The sequence below is a fragment of the Balaenoptera acutorostrata genome, chromosome X (genome assembly GCF_949987535.1).
Source record: "Balaenoptera acutorostrata chromosome X, mBalAcu1.1, whole genome shotgun sequence".
Lineage (NCBI taxonomy): Eukaryota > Metazoa > Chordata > Mammalia > Artiodactyla > Balaenopteridae > Balaenoptera > Balaenoptera acutorostrata.
This window is the reverse complement of record NC_080085.1, coordinates 131,692,856-131,711,039: the sequence shown is the minus strand read 5'-3', so window position 1 is coordinate 131,711,039 and position 18,184 is coordinate 131,692,856. Positions and strand designations below refer to the sequence as shown.

At 68.6% G+C, this 18,184-nt stretch overlaps 1 protein-coding gene across 1 annotated transcript; it reads right to left on the bottom strand.

Moving 5' to 3' along the window:
- Window positions 1-842: 842 nt before the first annotated feature.
- Window positions 843-16,553, bottom strand: PLXNB3 (plexin B3). Its single transcript, XM_057539155.1, has 36 exons — window positions 16,483-16,553; window positions 15,044-15,119; window positions 12,484-13,527; window positions 11,916-12,095; window positions 11,307-11,435; window positions 11,126-11,226; window positions 10,481-10,610; window positions 10,166-10,322; window positions 9,969-10,077; window positions 9,775-9,889; window positions 9,537-9,662; window positions 9,326-9,442; window positions 8,951-9,044; window positions 8,699-8,868; window positions 8,279-8,430; window positions 7,890-7,995; window positions 7,052-7,182; window positions 6,622-6,798; window positions 6,315-6,507; window positions 5,965-6,195; window positions 5,718-5,879; window positions 5,485-5,636; window positions 5,220-5,320; window positions 4,918-5,141; window positions 4,600-4,778; window positions 4,271-4,337; window positions 3,656-3,983; window positions 3,441-3,544; window positions 3,261-3,354; window positions 2,714-2,892; window positions 2,372-2,532; window positions 2,007-2,154; window positions 1,793-1,857; window positions 1,649-1,724; window positions 1,455-1,529; window positions 843-1,175 (listed from the first exon to the last, which is right to left on the bottom strand). Exons 2-36 carry the CDS (start codon window positions 15,113-15,115, stop codon window positions 1,071-1,073), a joined length of 5,754 nt encoding a protein of 1,917 aa, XP_057395138.1. The 5' UTR covers window positions 15,116-15,119; window positions 16,483-16,553; the 3' UTR covers window positions 843-1,070.
- Window positions 16,554-18,184: the final 1,631 nt, after the last annotated feature.

Genomic DNA, 18,184 nt, shown 5'->3' with positions numbered 1-18,184 from the left:
TGGGGACTGCCCGCCTGGGACTCGAGTGCTGCACGGTCTCTCCCGGCTCCCTGCGGCCCAGCCCTGCCTTGCTCACTGGCTCCAACACGTGCACGTGTCCACGTAGGAGGCGTAGGGAGCTGTCCTTCCCGGCCCCGCCCTCAGGGGTCCTCACGTGGGAAGCAAGTAAGCCCACAGCTCTAGTGGGCTAGTGGCAGAGATGTCCGGGTCAGGCAGAGAGCCCTCGGAGCTTGTGACCTTGGGACCCCATCCAAGGGACCAGGAAGAAGAATCAGGTCCCCAGAAAGGGGGTGGGCGGGGAAGCCTCCAGGGAGGCAGCAGGACGGGCTGGAGACCTCTGTGGCTGGTGTGGGTAGGGAAGACGAGGGGAGGCCTTGGGCGGCCAAGGAGCCCCCCGAGCCTGTGGGCACTAGTGTGGGGTTCCGGCAGAGACCGGTGGGCACTTTGGCTCTTTAGAAAGAACACTGGCTGCTCCCAGGAGGGAATGGGGGGCGAAGAGGGGAGCAAGGAGGTCAGCTGGCGACTGTCAGAGAGTCAGAAGGAAGCAGAGGGGGCCTGGCAGTGATTGGGGACACTTGGTTCTACGTCCCTGTGCCAAGGAAAGGACTGGGAGGATGGGGTGGGCATAGATGGGGGCGGGAGGGCAGGGGCACCTTTCCCGCAGGGGTCAGGGGAGGGAGGAGAGCAAGCCCTCGGAGTCCTCTTTTTCTCAGGTAGCAGAAGTCGTAGCCGTGGGCCGAGGGGAGCGCTGTGCTGAGGCACTGAAGAGACTCACAGGGGAAGGTGGGGCTGGGCATTGGGCTTCTTCTAAAAAGACATTTTTATTTCCAGATGTGATGCCCCAGCAAGCACATAAATACAGTGGGGAAGGGGGAGGGGAAAAGGATGGCTATAAGTTAGAAGCCCAGGCGGGGAAGGAGGGAAGCGGAGGGGGCGGGGGAGGGGTGGTAGGCAGCAGGGAGCCCCTCCCGCTCTCTGCCGGCCACGCCTGTGTCGCTGGCTCCATCCAGGGCTCCTTCTGGGTCGTGGGGGAGAATGCGTTGAGATGGCAGATCCTGCTGTTGCCGAGCTCACAGGTCAGTCACCTTGTTCTCCACCAGGGCGGCAATCTGCTGCAGGCGGCAGGCCAGTTGCATCTTCTGGCCCACAGGGTCCTCCTCCAGGGCACTGATGATCTACCAGGGCAGAGGGGGCCGCCCCGCCTGAGGCCCCGGCCCTCGGCCCACTGGCCGCCCTGCCCTGGCTCTGTCTCAGTGGCAGCCTGGGGAGCCAGACCTCCCTGAGGAATCTGGACGGACGCCGAGCCCCTCCCCCAGCCTGGGCCTTTCCTCTCTGCCCAGATTGGGCCTGGACACTTCCTCCCACCCCCAGGGAGACTCCTGGGGCCTCCCTCTGGGCTCTGGGCTCCGGGCTCCGGAGGCATGCCACTCCCCCCAGAGTGCCCTGGGCCTCACCTGGTCGTAGTACCTGTGGATGTGGGTGTAGAGTTCTTGCAGAGCTTCCAGACAGTGGGGAGCGGAGGTGTAATTCTGGGGGCAGCACACGGGGTTGAGGCCCCAGCCCGGGCCTCGAGCCAAGCCTCCCCCTTCCCCTCTGCCCCCTCCCCGCCCCAGGTGTGGAAGGGTGCACCCTCTGGGCCGGGCCTCACCCCCGAGAGCTCGGCCAGAGCCGAGTTCATCTCCTGGTAGCTCGCCGGAGAGCTCTGGCGAATGTCGGAGTAGTATCTGGAGGAGGGGACAGAGTTAGGGGCAGGCAGCACCCATTCCCTTGTCCGTGACGCCCTGACACCTACCTCTCCACCATCTGCTTGTAGCGAGGGATCTCCCGGGCGTAGAGCAGTTTGTTCACGGGGGAATCCTGTTCCGGGCAGGGGTGGGCATGAGCGGGAGCTGGGGAGCTCTGCCCTGTCTTTCTGACTGTGCCACTCGTGCCCCCCCCAGCCCCACCCAGGGCTCTGCTCCGAGCCGCCGTGGCTCCCCCGCCAGCCTTCCTTCCTCTGCCCTCACCCGGCCCACTTTATGCTCCGAGATGGTGCAGGAGTCCATGAAGGTCTGGGCAATGACGGCGAGGACGGCGTCCACATTGTCCGACACCCGCACGTCAAAGATGAGCTGTGGGTTCTTCAGGGTGTTCACCCAGAACCGCAGGAGTAGGCTGGGGACACAGGCCAGCCGCGGCGTGAGCACGCTGCTCCCGCTGCCATGCTCGGCCTGCTGCCCGGCCCTGGGCTGCACGGGGAGCTGGCCTGCGAGTCCGTGCCGGGGGCGGCCGGGAGCCCAGGGCGAAGGCCACCAGGCCTGGGCTTCTGTCCCGGCCCTGCTGCCCCTGCCCTGGCAGTGTCCTCTCTGCACGGGGGTGGCAGGCGGGGCACCTGTTAGTCTTCCAGATGTGCAAGGTCTCCGGGTCCTCGATGCCGTGCTTGTCAGCCAGCTCGTCCAGGAAGTCAAACAGGTACTTGACAGCGATGGGCACGGGCCGGTTCACGCTGAGGATGGCCTGGAAGGCGTCGTCCACAAACTTCTGCAGCGTGCCCTAGAAGGCAGGGCACGGGCGGTATGGGGGGCAGGGTGTGTGGGCCTCGAAGCCGCGGCCAGCGCGGCCTGCCTCAGTGGGTGGGGCCGCCCCTCTGCCTTCGGGACCACACCGTCTCCCCAGCTCGGTTGGGGTGCCTTTGCTGAGGCTCCCCGGGGGCCCAGCTCCCCGGCCCAGCTACCTTCATGGACAGCAGGCGGGTGAGGTAGATCTCCGGAATGGCCTTGGCCCGCGCCCGCTCCCGTTCCCGCTCCCTCAGGCTACTGCGCCGGGTCTTGGCTGCTTCTGGCTCATCGGTGACTTTCACCAGGTGCCAGAGGCGGACCCCACCCTCCTCACTGTCCTCCAACATGGGTATGTCTGAGGGCACAGAAGCCGGGCCTCAGTCCTTTGCACCCTCATGCCGCTGGCCGGGGAGGCCCAACCTGCTTCCCTGGTGAGGTGGGGCAGGGTGGGGGGCCGCCGAGGGCCGCAGGGTAAGAGAGAGGTGGAGGAGAGGGTGGCAGCCCAGGGGCTCGCTCAGCCCAGCACCCCGCGGCCCTGGAGCTCCCCGACCCGGACGCGCTGCCGCCCTCGTCCACCCTGGGCCCCTGGCTCAGCCTGGAGTTTCGGCTTCCCCGCTGGCGAGGTTTGGGGAGACCCGGACACGGCAGACGGCGTGCCCAGGACTCCAGCCTGCCCGCCTCGAACTCGGGGGCAGGTTGGCGCGGCTGGGCCACGGGACTCACTCTCCCCAGAGGGGCAGCTCGGGGCCGGGCTCTGGGAGACGGCGCCTCCGTTGTGCAGCTGGGGCGTGAGCGTCACCGTGGCCCCATCCGGGACCTGGCGGGGAGGGGAGCAGAGGCTGGGCTCCGTCCCTGGCTGCCCCCGAGGCGGGAGCCCGGCCCCGGCGCCCACCTGCCCGGCACCTTGTAGTGTTGTAGGGTGTTGAGTCTCTTCCAGCGGTCCTGAGTCACCGAGGTCAGGTCCTCGTCCGACAGGGTTAGGTGGCCAGCCAGGCCTGAGCGCCACTCTTGGGGGGACCCAGGGAAGCCGGTCAGCCCACAGCCCGTTCCCGTAGGGCAGAGCCGAGTGGCCACAGGTGAGAAGAGCCTCGGGCGGGGCAGGAGGGGTGGGTTCTCACCGAGGTCTAGGGCGTGCACTGAGGGCCTCTGGGAGAAGGGGGTGCCCTTGTAGACTTGGTCCAGCACCTTCTCCTTGACCTGGGTGATCGTGTCTGTGTCGAGCACCCGGGCGGGCACGCGCTGCGCCGCGCTGCCACCTGCAGCCCCACCAGCCCCCGGCCCAGCCAGCACCATCAGCGTCAGGGGCCGGAATTCCACGTCCTCCCGCAGCAGGCGGCTGTCGTTCAGGGTCCGTTTTGCCTTGCCCGTCACGGCGTCCACGGGGCCCTTGTCCACCTGGTACTGGATGGCCCGGAGGAGCACGTAGAGCGGCTCAGCAGCCACCTCCTGCGGCCACCAGGAAGGGCTGGCGTCAGCTGGGGGACTGGTGGGCGGCGTGGGGCTCAGAGGGTGCGCTGTGGGCAGGGAGGCGTGGCCGGCTGCACGGAGCGAGGATGGAGGGCAGGCGATGACAGCGGCCTCTGCTCCACATCCAGCCCGGGCAAACGTTCGTAGCCTTCCCCTCACCGACGCCCCCGCCCTCGAGCCCGAGGCCCCTTGGCGGAATGGGGGCGCAGATCAGTGAGGCCAGAGGCAGCAGCCCCAGAATGGCGTGAGGGGAGAGGGGCCCTCACCCTCAGGAAGGCGTAGAGACAGATGGACACCCAGTTGGTGAGCAGCTTCTCCGCCATAGTCTCCGTCCTGCAGGGAGCGGGCCCCGGGTCAGAGGGGCTGCTGCAGGGCCCCCCTGTCTTCAGGCTGAGGCAGGCGGTAGCAGGAAGGCAGAGCTGCTCCGCCCGGCCACCCTTTGTGCCCGGCTCGCCGCTCAGGATGCCCATCTGCTTCCCCACCAGTGGCCCCGGACCCAGCCCGCCTCCCGGGGCTTCCCAGCCCCACCCACGCCAGGACAAGGCTGGACGGAGCCAGCTCCCCTGCTGCCGGGACTGGTCAGGCCGAGGCCAACCTGCGCAGCATGAGCTTGGGGTTCTTCTGCACGTAATGGGTAGCCAGGCCTCCGAGCAGCGTCTTCATGATGTCGGTCAGGTACTCGAGCTTGCCGTGCAGTGCCAGGGACAGCAGCGAAGCCACGAGGCAGCGGTCCCGCTGGGAGAAGCTGGGCTGCTCCTCCAGGGTGTGGACGAGCTAGGCGGGAGTGGGGGCGGGGTGCTGGCACTCACCCCGGGCAGCCCTGCGCCCCACGCATCCTCCCACGTCCATGCCCACACCTGCCGCCTGGCCCGCCTCCTCGCCCAGGCCCGCTGCCCGCCCACGCGGCCCTCACCGTAAGGAGGAAAAGCTTGCTGTTGAGCAGGTTGGAGAGCTGCATGAGGCCCTGGCGCACCGGCGCACGGCGGCCCTCTTCCCCGGGCCCCTCCAGGGCAGGCTGCAGCGGGCAGCGGCCGCGCCCGGGGAAGAAGACGCGCTCGGCGTACGTGCGGTAGTCCAGGAAGGGGATCCCGCTGGCCTCCAGGTCGCTGCTGAGGTCAGTCATCTCCGTCATCAGGTCTGTAGGCCAGGAGCCACCGAGGTGTGAGCTCAGGCCCAGGTCCGCCCTCTACCCCCTCCCCACCGCCCTCTGCCGACCTGTGAACTCCTTTCGGCACTGGTCGCCCACGCCGATCTCCAGGTTCTCCAGCTGCACCAGAACCTTCTGGTAGTCCCGCAGGGCCTGCTTGCTCTTGTGCCTGCAGCCCAGGGGCCAGGTGTCAGCCACGGGACCAGGCCTGCCGGGGCCGAGGCCACCGAGCCAAGGTGGCCGCTTGCCCAGAGGCCTGCCGTGGGACACCCTCTCCAAAAGTGAAGCGGGGAGTTCGCACTGGTGCATGCGTGGCAGGGCGGCCCCCGTCACCTGTACATGAGGGTCAGGAGGAGCACGGCAGCGATCAGCACGGCCGCACCCAGGCCCAGGCCCACCTGGGCCTCCACGGGGAAGGCAGAGAGCGCGGGCTCAGCCTCGTACTGGACGGGGCCCAGCGGCATCCGCACGTTGCCCATCTGCACCTGGGGTGGGGACACAGGGCTCCTGAGCGCCGGCCTGCAGCACTCCGCCCGCCCAGCCCCGCACCTGGGGCCCAGCCTCACCACGAACTGCGGCGGGGGTCTGGAGCCGTTGGTGGGCTGCGGGGCCCGCGGGGGCGGCTCGCAGTACAGGTGGGTGGGCGTGAGCGTCTTCACCAGGCACTCGCCGTCGCCGATGTGCACGCGCACCTCCTCCTTGCTGATGCCCAGGTTGAGACCCTCGCCCTGGAAGCCAGACCCGGGGCCTGAGTCGCGTCACCCAGCCGGTGCCCGCAGCCCCCGCGCAGCGGCGGCAGGCCGAAGCCCTCACCTCCACATCCAGGATGTGGCCTGGCTTGAGGCGGTAGGGGCGGGCGCCACCGAGGGGGGCCAGGCGGGGGTTGGGCTGGTACAGGAAGTCCTGGCCGCCACTGGCGTGGGCGAAGTCCACGTGCACGTTGTCCAGGGCGAAGAAGACGCGCCGCGGGCTCGTGCCCTCCGGCACGGCGGGGCTTCGGCACAGGAGGAGGCTGGGCGAGCTGACGGAGCACACGGTGGAGCACTGCGAGGCGGCGGGCCAGGACGGGGCGGGGTGAGCTGCGGCTCCCACTCGCTCCCAGGGACGTGCGGGCCGCCCCACCCCTTCGCGGGGCACGGCGCCCCCTGCTGGTGGGGCCTCACCTGCAGCCAGCCCCCCTCAAGCTGGGTGCAAGCCTGGGGGGCCGCGGCGGGGGCCCGACAGCTCCTCCTGGGGGTCGGGTCCTGGGGCTGCAGCGCCGCAGCCGTCTCCTCCGCGGCCTCCAGCCACACGGACAGCAGGGGCCGCTCTACCACGTCCAGGCCCGTGCCCCGGACTCGGATCAGCCGCCCACCCCTGCGCCAGGATAGCACTCAGCAGGCCCAGGGGCGGCGGGCAGCCCAGTCGAGTCCTGGCTCCCCGCCCTCCCGGCAGGGTGCACGGGTTGCCCCAGGTGGGTCAGGTCCTCACCCCCGGAAGCTGACGCTGGGCTCCGCCGCCACGAGCTGGGGGTCGGCAGTGTAGTGGAAGGGGCTGGCGAGCAGCATGCGCTGGGCACGGCCGAAGACCACTCGAACCACAGCTTCCCCTGGGCTGGCCTGGGGTGTGGTGTGGCACACGATGGCCTCAGGACACACTGGCTCCCTTCTGCAGGGTGGGGAGGTGTCTGGCATCTTGGGCTCTAGCCTCAGCCTGGCCTCCCCACCAGAGGCCTGCTTTGCCTCCCTCACCAAGGGCAGAGACCCCTGGGGTGGGCACAGCAGCCGTGAACTTGGGACTTTCATGGGGGCCTTAGGGAGCCCTGAGTTCACCGCCCCCATTGTACGCAAGGGGACACTGGGGCCCATAGGGAGTACCCCCAGCTGACAGCGGCCAGCTGGAACCAGGAGGAGATACTCACATGCGACAGGGTTGGCTGCCCACAAAGGCACTGATGTTGCCTCCCGTCTGGAGGTGTTGCCCATGGATGGTGAGCTGGGTGCCCCCTGCCTGGGGGCCCCACCGGGGACTCAGGCTCAGCAGGACGGGGTCCTGGGGGACAGGGCAAGCTGGGGCACGTGGAGGCCCACTTCTCAGCTCTGCCTCCTGGGCCACGGCTGACCCTTCTCTCCCTCCAGAAGCCCTGTGCCCAGCTTCTGCAGCCCCGCAGCTCTCCTGCCAGCCGCCCTGCCCCACCAGGGGGTGCTCTTCTCTCCTCACTGCGTCTCCTCGTCCTCTGCCGCGGCTTGCACCTCCCAGGCCCCCCTCCCCGCAGCTCTAAGCCCTAAGATCCAGTCACCTCCTTGGGGTGCTGCACCTGCCCCTGCACCCACTGCTCCCACGCCGGGCTCCCTGGCCCCAGCAGGTCTCGAGGGCTCAGGCTGGCGCCTGGAGGCATCCCTGCTCTCCCCCGTCCCCTTGCCTGCAGGCAGCCAGGTGGGCAGCAAGTCCTGACAGCTCTGCGTCCCGGAGTGGTCATCCTGCCCATCCGGCCGCTGCACTCACTGCTTCCGCTGCTTGCCTCCCTCCTGGACAGCGGCCGGTGGGCAGCGTCCCCACCATCCCGCCGCTGCTCCCAGCCCACCGTCCATTCAGTGGCCAGAATGATCACTCGGATCACGTGGCTTCCCTCCTGGACACGAGGCAACACTTCCCGCTAACCTTAGGTCAAGTTGGAAATCCTCACGTAGGTGTCACTGCCCTCCTGCCCCTGCTTTCTACTACCCCCTCTGTGGGGACCACCCTGGGTGGGCGCTGACCTGGTAGGTGAAGTGCTGGGTTGAGATGCCCGGTGACCGACTCTTAATGGCCACTTGGATTGGGCCCACGGTGCCGTTGGGGGCAGGAGATGTCACACACACAATCCTGGAGAGCGGAGGCCCGATAGCTGCTCAGGACCCCTGTGGGCTGGGCCCTCGCCCGTCGGGAGCCACAGGCCGCCTGCCAGCCGCTGCCCAGAGCCCACCCCCTCTACTCCTCTGGCTGCCAGCCCCTCCCTCCCCTCCCCCGGGCTCATCTTTCTTCGGCGCATCTGACCCGGGCCCACGTTTCTTGGCCGCGAGCCTCCCTCCTCTCTGGGCGGCCAGTCTCTGAGGGCCTCCTTGGGAGGGCATCCCTCCGCCTGCCCCCGGCTGCCAGGGTGCCTCACCGGGCAGAGACGCGGTAGAGAGAGGGGTCAGGGCTGCAGGGCCGGCCAGCCACGCTCACGGCGTCCTGCACGTCGGCAAAGGCCCGGCCCAGGTCGGAGCCCAGGATGGTGAGGGCCAAGCCACCCTCAGGGGGGCCGGTCAGGGGCTCAATCTGCAACAGGGAAGGGTGGTGATGGGGTGCCCCCGACCCGCTCCTCCTTTGCGGTGGGGGGTGCCTGGCCAGCCGACCAGACCAAGGTGGGACACAGCTGCTAGGGCTTGGGGGCCTGGGGCAGGGCTGCTCTGACCCTGGTAAAGCTAAGACAGTGGGGGGCAGGGCGGGGCCAGGCAGACCGGGATGGGGGATGGGGGGAGGAGGTGAGAGGCTGGGCCGTGGGGGAGGGGTGGGGGGGAGGCGAGGGTGACGGTTGGGGGCTCACCGAGTCGATGCTGGGTGTGGGACACAGCGGCTCCACAGCCCCAGGCGGGCACAGCGGCCCGTAGCGACAGGTGGGCTGGTCGTGGCTGCACCACAGGCAGCCCAGGCTCCCGTTGGCTGCCTGGCAGTGGCTGCAGTCGGGGTGGCCCACAGCGCAGTCATACAGGGTCACTAGGGAAGGTCAGGTGGTGCTCTGAGGCGCCTCCCCCAACTGCACACCCTGCCCTGCCTGCTGTGCCGCCCCCAGGCTCACCATGAAGAGTGCGGGCATTGTCCAGCCTCTGGCCCTCGCCCCGGGTGACGTAGATGGGCACTGGGAGCTCCCGCTGGGCCATGGAGGGCTGGAACTGTGGGTGGAGGGCGGGGTCAGGCCCGACCCAACTCGGAACACGCCCTGACCCCCGCCCGCCTCCTCCAGGATGCTCCTCCCAGAATGGGTGCCATTGTTCAGGGCCCGCATCTCCCAGCACGGGCTGTGGGCACCACGTTCCTGTGCACGCCCAGGCCTGCCCACAGCAGGCCTCATGAGTGACGACAGGCTAAAGGGGACGAGCCCCTGAGGGCCCGGGACGAGCAAGGGCTGCAGAAGGCGTCCAGTGGCAGGTGAGGCTATGGGGCAGCTGCCCACCTGCTGGGCCTGGCAGTGGATGAGGCCGGCGTCCCCGGCCACCTCCTCCAGGGAGGCCGGCAGCCTCTGCAGTTCTCCGGGCAGCTCCAGCCAGCAGTGGTAGGCGGCAGGCAGGCCCTGGGGGTGGGCTCTGTCAGCATCCTGGACACTGTCAGCGGCTACCACTGCCCCTCCCCCGCTGTCCCTGTCCCCCGCCCACCAGAATGCTCACCCGGAAATGCTGAAGGTTCCGCACGCGCAGGGCCAAACGGCTCTCCCAGCCCACAGGCACCAGGAGGGGGCCTACCAGGCCCTCGACCCGGGGACAAGCCCCTGGGCCCCGCACCTGGCTGTCCTCCTGGGGGAAGGAGACCCCTTAGTGCTTCAGAAGCTGAGGGGCCTAGGCGGGCCCAGGGTAGGGTGGGTCCACGACGGAGGTGAAGAGAAGCCAGCAGGCCGGGCCCACCCACCTGTTGGGCACTGTAGATGGTCCTCTCGCCCTCCGGGCAGCGTTCCCCGTACACACAGCGGCTGCTCTGGGGGCACCAGTGGCACCGCCAGAGGCTGCCCACACAAGCACCGCACCTGGGGGGACGGGGGGCTGCTCAGGTGGGGCGCCATCGGGAGTCAGCACCCCTACCCAGCAGCCGGGCCCGGCACTCACGGAGCAGCCGCCTCCAAGGCCTGCACAGCACTGCAGTCGTAGAAGGAGAAGTTGGTGGTAGCCACGACCACGTCCTCGAACATCAGGGCCAGGGGCAAGGTGATGTGCTCTGGGAGGGCATGGTGGCGGCAGGGGCGGTCATGCGGCTCCCGCCCCTCCGGCTCCCGCCCTCGCCCCTCGCCCCGGGGGCCCCTCACCTGTGCCCGGAGGGTTATGCGGCAGCTGGTCTTGGGGAGGGGTGACACAGGCCACGTGGGTCCCTTCCACGTGAGCCAAGCTGTCATAGTCCCCGAAGGCACAGTGGAAGTATTCGTCCACGGTGAGGGTGGGCAGCCGGGGCACAGACAGGGCGACCTGGGACACGCGCGAGGAAAGCACAGCAGGCGGGGGCTTCTGGGGGGCCCGGCTCGCCGAGGGAGAGGGATCCAGGGCAGGGAGGGTTGGGAGCAGAAGCAGCGGGAGAGAAGGAAGGCGGGGCAGCCCCCCCAGGCAGGCGGCGGCAGGCGTCTGACCTGGCCCTGCTCCTGGCGGGGACGGTGGGCCGGCAGCAGGCTCTGGATGTGCAGGCAGCGGCCGTCCTCGTAGCTCCATAGCCACTGGTTGGGCTGGGCTGCCCGCCCGCATTGGCCCTTGCGGGTACACCTGTGGGGCAGGGGCCTGTTGGGTCCCTGTGTGGGACTCAGGGCTCCCTGGGTGATTGGCGGCAAGGGGCCCAGGTGGAGGGCAGCGAGCGGGGGGCGTGAAAGGGACTCTGCTCAGAGAGGAAGGGGCCAAGCACATAGGGCTTCGTGGCCGATGCGCGGGCTTCGGCCTTGCCTGTGAGCGAGGAGGGCGCCGCTGCTGGGGACATGAGCACGTGAACCGGACTTAGCGTCGCCGTGAGGGATTCCCGAGGCTGCCGTGTGGAGCGTGGGCTGGAGAGGAGCTGGAGTGGGCCAGGGGACACCTGGGAGAGGTGACAGAGGCCTGGCCCAGAGGGGGCTGGGGGAGGAGAAGTGGACATGTTGGGCAGTGGGGGGAAGGGGACGCCCACCACATTCTCGGTTGGGCGCGCAGGGCAGGATGGGGGAACTCAGCGACGGTCCTGCGTCCCACCTCGGGGACACGACCCGGCCTCCTGACCCACCTGGAAGTGCGCTGGGAGCGGCCCCACTCACCTGCCCTGCAGGACGCACCAGCCGCACAGGGGGTCCCGGGCCTGGAGGCAGCTGCTGCAGTCGGGGAACTGGGGGCAGGCTGCCACGGGTACGCGGTCCACCTGGACAGGCGGCGGGGTACAGAGGTGGTGGCTGCAGGGCCTTGGGCCTCGTGTGCTCACCCCCCCGGGACGGCCCTCACCTGCTGGGAAGTCAGCACGTAGACGTGGCTGCCGCTGCTGTCCACCAGCAGGTCGGGGCTGATGGCCGAGCCCGGGGGCCCCACTTGTTGTGAGTGGTACACCTGGCCTCGGGTGCCATTGAGGAAGACCTGGGGGGATGACAAGGGCAGGGCTGGGCCAGCCCGTGCCATGGAGGGTGGGGCAGGCCCACGGGCATCCAGCCTGCCCATGTCGCCTCCCTGCTTCAGCCTCACCCAGCTAGGGGGCGCAGAGCCACCCTGGGTGGGGCCCTTGGGTGCCAGGGGAGGAAGGGCAGCTGCGGGGAGACAAGCAGGTCATGAAAAGGCAAGAGTCTCCTGTTATCGGCTGGAGAAGCTGGGGCCGCCTGGGAGGCATCCAAAGCCACACATCTGGGAACCAGCCATCAGTGTGTGGCCTGGCTTTCCGACCTGCCAGCAGGACACAGGCCGAGAGGTGTGGAAGGAAACAGTGGCCCACGGGGCTTCTGTGAGCCGCCACAGGGCAGGAGCGCCTCCAGTCAGGCCGCTGAGGCTGGGCCCGGCCTGGCAGCATTGAGGCTGGGACCGGGGGTCTGGCCGAGGCCCACCCCGCCTTCATCAGGCCCTTACCTTATGCAGCTGGCCCTGGACGTCCCCCAGGAACGCTATCGTGTGTCCGTCGGCCCGGAGGGCTGCGACTGCGCTGATGGAGTTTCCGAGCTGCAGCAGAGGCCCCGCCTCCAGGGGCTGGCGGCCCGCAATGGGGCTCGGGGTGTGCTCATCGCCACAGGGGTATGACTCGGGGGAGTCCTGCAGGGGCGGAGAGGGGGGATTCAGTTCCCGGGAGAGGCACGAGGCGCCTTCCCTGGGCCCGGATCTGCAGTCAGCACGGGATGGCAAGGCAGCAGGCGAGAAGGGCCCCAGGTTGCACCGCACAGAGGGAGAGACTGGCCGAGGAGACTCAGGCCGAGCGGGCCCCTCCTTGACATCCTCTAAACCAGAAGTCACAGGCGATTGTCACAAGAGAGCGTCCAGCTGCCCTCGGCCAGGACTACGTGCGGCAGCCCCGGCCCTGGGCAGAGAGAAGCTGCAGGGCCACAGAGGGACAGGGCCGGAGTGGCAGGCCGGGTAACACAGATGGCGGTGTGGAAAGCCTCAGGTGAGAGGGCAGGGGTGAGGCCCAGGCCCAGCCACTCACGGGCGGCAGGGTGACGCAGCGCGACGTGACGCCGTACTCCACGGTGGCTTCCTCCATGCCGCCGGGGCCCCGGCCGCCTGTGGTGTAGCAAAGGCGCCGGGCCCGCTCCATGGTCGCGTCCAGGTCGGCCAGGGGAAAGGCGCACAGGGCCGCCTGCGCCCCCCTCGGGCCAGCAGCGAACGCCCCCAGTAAGGCGCCCGGGGCGAGGGAGGCGGCCTGGATGAGGCCGTGGCCCCGGCAGGTGAGGGGCACCTCCACGTAGGAGTAGAGGTTGGCGTCCCCCAGGCAGACCCGAGCCACGTAGGAGCGGTACTCGGCCTGTGCCCGGGCCCCGCGGCGGCGGAAGACGAAGTAGGCCGAGCGGGCGCCAGCCAGGGCCGCCACATAGCTGTTGTTGTAGTCGGAGAGGTCGCCCACCACCAGGCGGCCCAGGCCCTCGCTGGAGAAGGGCTGTGGCCCAGCCAACTGGCGCACAGTCAGGGGAGGCACCCCGCCCGACAGCTTGCCCGCCAGGCCCCTGGCCACCAGCAGGAGGTCCCGGCCCGGCCCGGGCACCACCAGGCCCACCGTAGCCACGCCCGCGGCGTTGGCGGCCACGAACTGCCCGTCGCCGGGGTCCTCGGCCCAGTACAGCAGCTGCGCCACATCCTCCAGGCGCCGCTTCTCACACACTCCCTGCCGCACCTGCCCGCAGGCCACCAGCTCCCGGGCCCGGCCGCTCACCAGCAGCAGCTGGTTGGCGTTGTCGGTGAGCCGGGCCTGCGGGCACTCGGCCGGGTCCCGGAAGGGCACGCAGTCGGGGCTGTCAAGGACCGGGCCTGTGACGGCCACCGACTCGAGGCGCAGTGCGGGGCTGAGCTGGAAGAGGCGGTTCACCGCGCCCACGTAGAGGGCGCCCCGGCCTGGTGCCAGCGCCAAGCGGTTGAGGGTGGTATTGGGCGCCAGGAAGCGGTGTGCCCGCGTCGGGGCGAGCGGTGGGCACAGCAGCGGCAGCACGAGCAGCAGGTGGGCGCCCAGCGGAGGCCGGGGCGCCATCGCGGGGCCCTGGGGGAGGTCGGGCAGGAAGGCACGAGTCAGGGTGGCCATGTGAATGGAGGGCGAGGGGGCAGGAGGAAAAGGAGAGACAGAGACAGAGACAGAAAGGGAGGGAGAGAAGGACGGAGAGGCAGAGAGACAGAAGCAGAAAGCAGGGGCAAGGAGAAGCAAAGGGGGAGGAGAGGGAAAGAGTCAGAGGGAGACAGGGACAGGGGAGATGGAGAGTCCCCAGGAGATGGGGGCGGGGTACACGCATGCGCGAGGAATTTCCTTCATCTTCTACTTTATATGCATCTAGATTGTTGAAGGGGGCAGATCCTGAAAAGCCACAAGAACGCCAACAGAAGGACTGAGCGACAGAGAGAGACCACAGAAAGGAGAGCAGGGCAGGGGAGAGGTGGGGAGGTGGAGGCGGAGGGGCTGCGGGCGAGGGGAAAGGGGACAGGAGCCCAGAGACCCCGACGAGGACAGAGCCTGAGGGCCAGCGAGGGTGGGAGAGAAAACCTGCCCTGGGAAGCCAGCGGAAGAGAGGAGAGAGCCAGACACCCTGCTGCCTGCCCCAGAGAAAGCAAGGGGCCGGTGGCCAGGGCCGAGGCAGAGGAGAACAGAGGGCTGGGAGGGCCCCAGACTGAGCTAGGGGTGCTCAGAGCGGGGATGGGGGAGTTGGGGGGCACCGAGAGACAGCCCAGGGTGCAGGGGATTGGGGGAGGCCTGTCCCTTGCCCCATCAGCCCTGGCAGCCAGGGTCCACCGGGACTGGCACGGGGAGGGTTAATGGGGGAGCGGGAGAGGAGTGAGAAGAGGACAGCCAGAGAGGGCAGGAGGGGAGAGGAGAGCTTGAAAGAAAGTCCTAGCCAGGAGCCGGGCACGGGCTCCCTTCCCCACCCATTTGGGGCCCAGACTGGAGGTAGCTCCCGCCGGCCTGGTGGGCGCCCAAGGCTGAGCCTTGAGGGGAAGGGCGGGGCCCCAGCCTCCAGAGGAGGCTCCGATCCAGGGTTCTCCCGGCCTTCCAGCTCACCTCCCGGCCGCCACCGCCCAGCGGCCTCCTGCAGTGCCCAGGTGACACGCGCCACGAGTCCCTGGGCCGTGATGGCCCCTCACGCCTCCCTCCTCCTGACCCCGGCACAGAGCCACAAAGACAGGGTAGGAGCCAGGTCCTGAGTTGAGCCAAGGTCCCGCACAGCTGGGCGTGTGGGCGCGTGCCAGCTAGGAGTGGGCCCACTGTCATTCAGCAGCCTGCCAGCTCTGGCCCCCATGGGCGTGCCAGCTGCGGGGAGAGCTCCGAGGATGGCCCCTGGGCCCTTATCTTGGGAATACAGACAGGAAGGTCAGGCCTAGCTTGGGGACAGGGCCGTTTCCTCTAGACCCTGGTATCGGCGGCAGTATCAGGGGCGGGTGAGGGGGTAGACGGCCCACAGCTGGGGGCGCAGCGCATGGGAGCCCGGGCTCCAGGCACCTCTGCGCTCCTCACCTGCCTGCCCTTCCCCAGAGGGGGGTCTCTGGGGACGTAGGACTCAGGCACTTACCGCAGTGAAGGGCAGCAGCAGAGGCGTCTCCCGGGGCAGTGGTGACGGGCACAGGATGGCTGTGGGGGGCATTGTCCTGAGTAGGAGGGAGACAGTCAAGGCTTGGCTCCATTCACACTCAACCCTGGGGGAGGAGGGAGGCCAGGGGGGCCGAGGCCTGGCAGCCGGGCTCCACCACAGCTGGCAGCTTTGTCAATAGTGGCCGGGCCAAGGCAGCCCTGCCTCCACGCCAACAATGTCCCCTCTGTCCAGAGGCCCAGGCCAGGGACCCGCTGTCTGGTGTTCCTATCCCCATCCAGGCTGCTCTGACCAGGGGGCTCCCTGCCACTCCCCACCCCCAGAGAGACACCCCCTGGGATCCGGGGACAAAGGAACAGGGTTTCCTTCAGCCAGAAAAATGAGACCCACACAGCCAGTCCCCCACTCCCGCCCCGTGCCAGCCCCGTGCTCCTCCCCGTGTGCCCCCGGGGTCCCTGTGAAGGGCGCAGAGTGGGCCACGGAGCCCCCCTGCGAGAGCCAGGGCCCTGCGCCCCTGCATAGCCGGCCTCACCCTCGGTAGCCTTGGCGCCTGGCTGGAGGCGAGTCCTGACCCTCAATGCCTGCCTTTGTCCAGGCCGGGGGCAGGGGAGAGACTGGCCAAGGCAGCCCGACTGGGAGACCTTCTCCCCCCACGCGCCCCCACCCCCAGGGACTGGCAAAGTCGTGCCAGGTACAGTCTGGTGCCAGTGGAGGATGCTTCTGGAGGGGGCTGAGGCATAGAGGATGCACAGGAGGGGCGTGAACCCAGCCCCTAGCTTCAGACTTGGCAACTGGTTGCAGGCTGTCCCCCTCCTGCTCGCCCGGGAAATACCATCCCAGGACGGGTCTGGATCTCCCCCTTCACGTGTGGGGTGGGGAAGGGAGTGGCAGCTGGCAGCCGGCTCCTCTGCCCCCCTCAGAGGGCACCGTCCGCGCACCAGGGCGGCAGGGCTCAGGCCGTGACCCGAGGTGCGGAAACAGGTGTGCTGGAGTCCAGCTCCCCGTCTACTCCACGGGCGCGGTAGCAGCAGGCAGGCTCCAGGGTGAGGTGGCAGCAGCAGGGCTCGCTGCCACCTGGCTGGGCCAGTTGCGCGGCTGTAGGAGCGGGGAGCCAGGCGCGCTGCTTCCCTACCCCGTGCCCTGCCCCGTGGCCGGAGGCGCCAGCTCTCGCATTTGGGGGCAGCAGCCTCAGCCCTACCTCCCAGCGCCAGGGCCACCCCTCGGCCGGGGTTGGGGGGATCCGTGCCCCCAGGCATCAGGAGGTGTCGTCGCAGGACTGGGGCTGGCGCCTAAGCGCTTTTGCCTGATTCGGGCTAGTCGGCCTGCGGACCCCTGGCTTCTCCCGGCCCCCAGGCGGCGCCCCCCACCCCGACCCGGCGGCCCTGCACCCTGTGCCCTAGCCAGCCCCGGCTCCTGCCTACCTGAGCGGGCCGCTGGCCGGGCCGAGGAGCAGCTGGCGGTGCCAGGAGTGCGTCCCGGAGGAGCCCCAGTCTCCCTCCCCACAATGCAATCGCGCCCAGCCCGACTTGTCCTGGGTGGCCCGGGCAGCCCATCCCCTCCGCGCCCACTCCTTTGCCCGACGGCGCAGGGCAGGGCACTGCTGCCCTCTGCCGGCCTCGGTGGGCATGGCAGAGGGCCAGCCGCGCACCTGCCCGGAGGAGGTGAGAGGGGGCGGTGCCCTCCCATGGGGGGGTGGGGGCAGGCGGGCGTTCCATAGCCTTCCATGAAGTGCCCTGACTGAGTGCCAGACTTGGCCCTGGCACTGGCACCGTTCAGAGACGAAGCCCACTGCCACCTGCCCCAAGAGTCTCCCGGGTCTCAGGGGCAGAACTACTTGCCAACAGATGAGACCCCACTGCCAGGACAGCCCATTTGTGGAGGGCACTGTGGGTCACCAAGGAGGGGGAGTCAAGTCTAGGGGCGCTCAGTGCATCATGGAGAGCATCACAGAGGAAGTGAGGTTTGAGCTGACCTTGAACCACACGGTGCTACTTCTACTGTCATCCTCCAATGTACCAGGGCTGGTCTAAGCGTTCTGTGTACGTGAACTCATTCAGCCCTTCCAGTGACCCCAGCGGGGGTGCAGTTATTTCCCCTGGTTCACAGGTGGGGAAACTGAGGCTCGCGACATTAGGAAACTTGCACAAAGTCACAGGGCTAGTAAGTGGCAAGGCTAAGAGTCAACCGCGGGTCCCTGCCCTTAAGCATCAGGCCACGAGGCCCTGAACCATGAACGGCAGCAGGCATTGGGCAGGAAGGGAGATGGGGACTGCCCGAGGCCAAGCCTGCAGGTGACACGCCCACAGGGCATTTTCCCCTACCTGCAGCACAAGTTGGTCGAGGTGGGCTTCGAGGGTGCAGAGGTGAGCAAGTCTGGAGGAACTTGGACTTAGCTCGCCATGCGCTGGCAAACAGGTTTGCATTTGAACAAGTGCAAGCTGGTGGCCCAGGGGTGGCGAGCATGGGGGAAACCTGGGTCAGGGGTGGCTGAAGGCGTGGAGAGGGGGAGCAGAACCCAGGAGACGTGGCGGTGGATAGGGTGTAGGCGGCGAGTGCAGAAGGATCCGGGAGATCCCTGGGCTCTTTCTGCTGGGGCATCGCTCCCTATGCAGCAGGGGTGCCAGTGGTCGGGAGGACTGAGGGGCCCACAAGGCAGGAGGAGGTGGCCAATGGAGCCGCTGGGGTCTTAGCGTGAGAAGCTTGGCTCGGGCTGAAGAGCACTGGGGGTGGGTGAGAGTCACAAGAGGGAACTGGGCGACCAGGGGCGTCAGGGGAGGTGAGCGACCCAGAACCTGAAGGCCCAGCAGATCCGGAGGGCTGCACCCCCCGCCCGCCCCCAAGGGGGAAGGCCAAACGCCCAAGAAGGGGCCAGGGAGGGATCTAGAAGCTCCAGGAGAGGCAGGCTGTTGGGAGCGTGATGGGGGAGGGTCTCTGAACACTAAGAGTGGAAGGACCGTCCCCCCCATAGCCAGCTGGGCCTCTCCCCTCCACCGTGTCCCTCCTCAGCCCCCACCCCAGCACACACGTGTCCTTGGGGGCCTCAGGAAAGACAGATACCTTCAGTCCCAGCGCTGGGAACATTTGTCCTACCTTTCCACAGAAGAAAATAAATCTGTATCCAGG

Excerpts from the sequence above, each read along its gene's own strand:
- PLXNB3 (XM_057539155.1), bottom strand. The coding sequence starts at position 15,115 with ATGCCCCCCACAGCCATCCTGTGCCCGTCACCACTGCCCCGGGAGACG. Across the intron at positions 12,096-12,483 it reads GCTGCGTCACCCTGCCGCCC|GACTCCCCCGAGTCATACCC; the intron begins GTGAGTGGCTGG and ends CCGCCCCTGCAG. Across the intron at positions 5,637-5,717 it reads GACCCCCGCCGCAGTTCGTG|GTGCAGATGGGCAACGTGCG; the intron begins GTGAGGCTGGGC and ends TCCCCACCCCAG.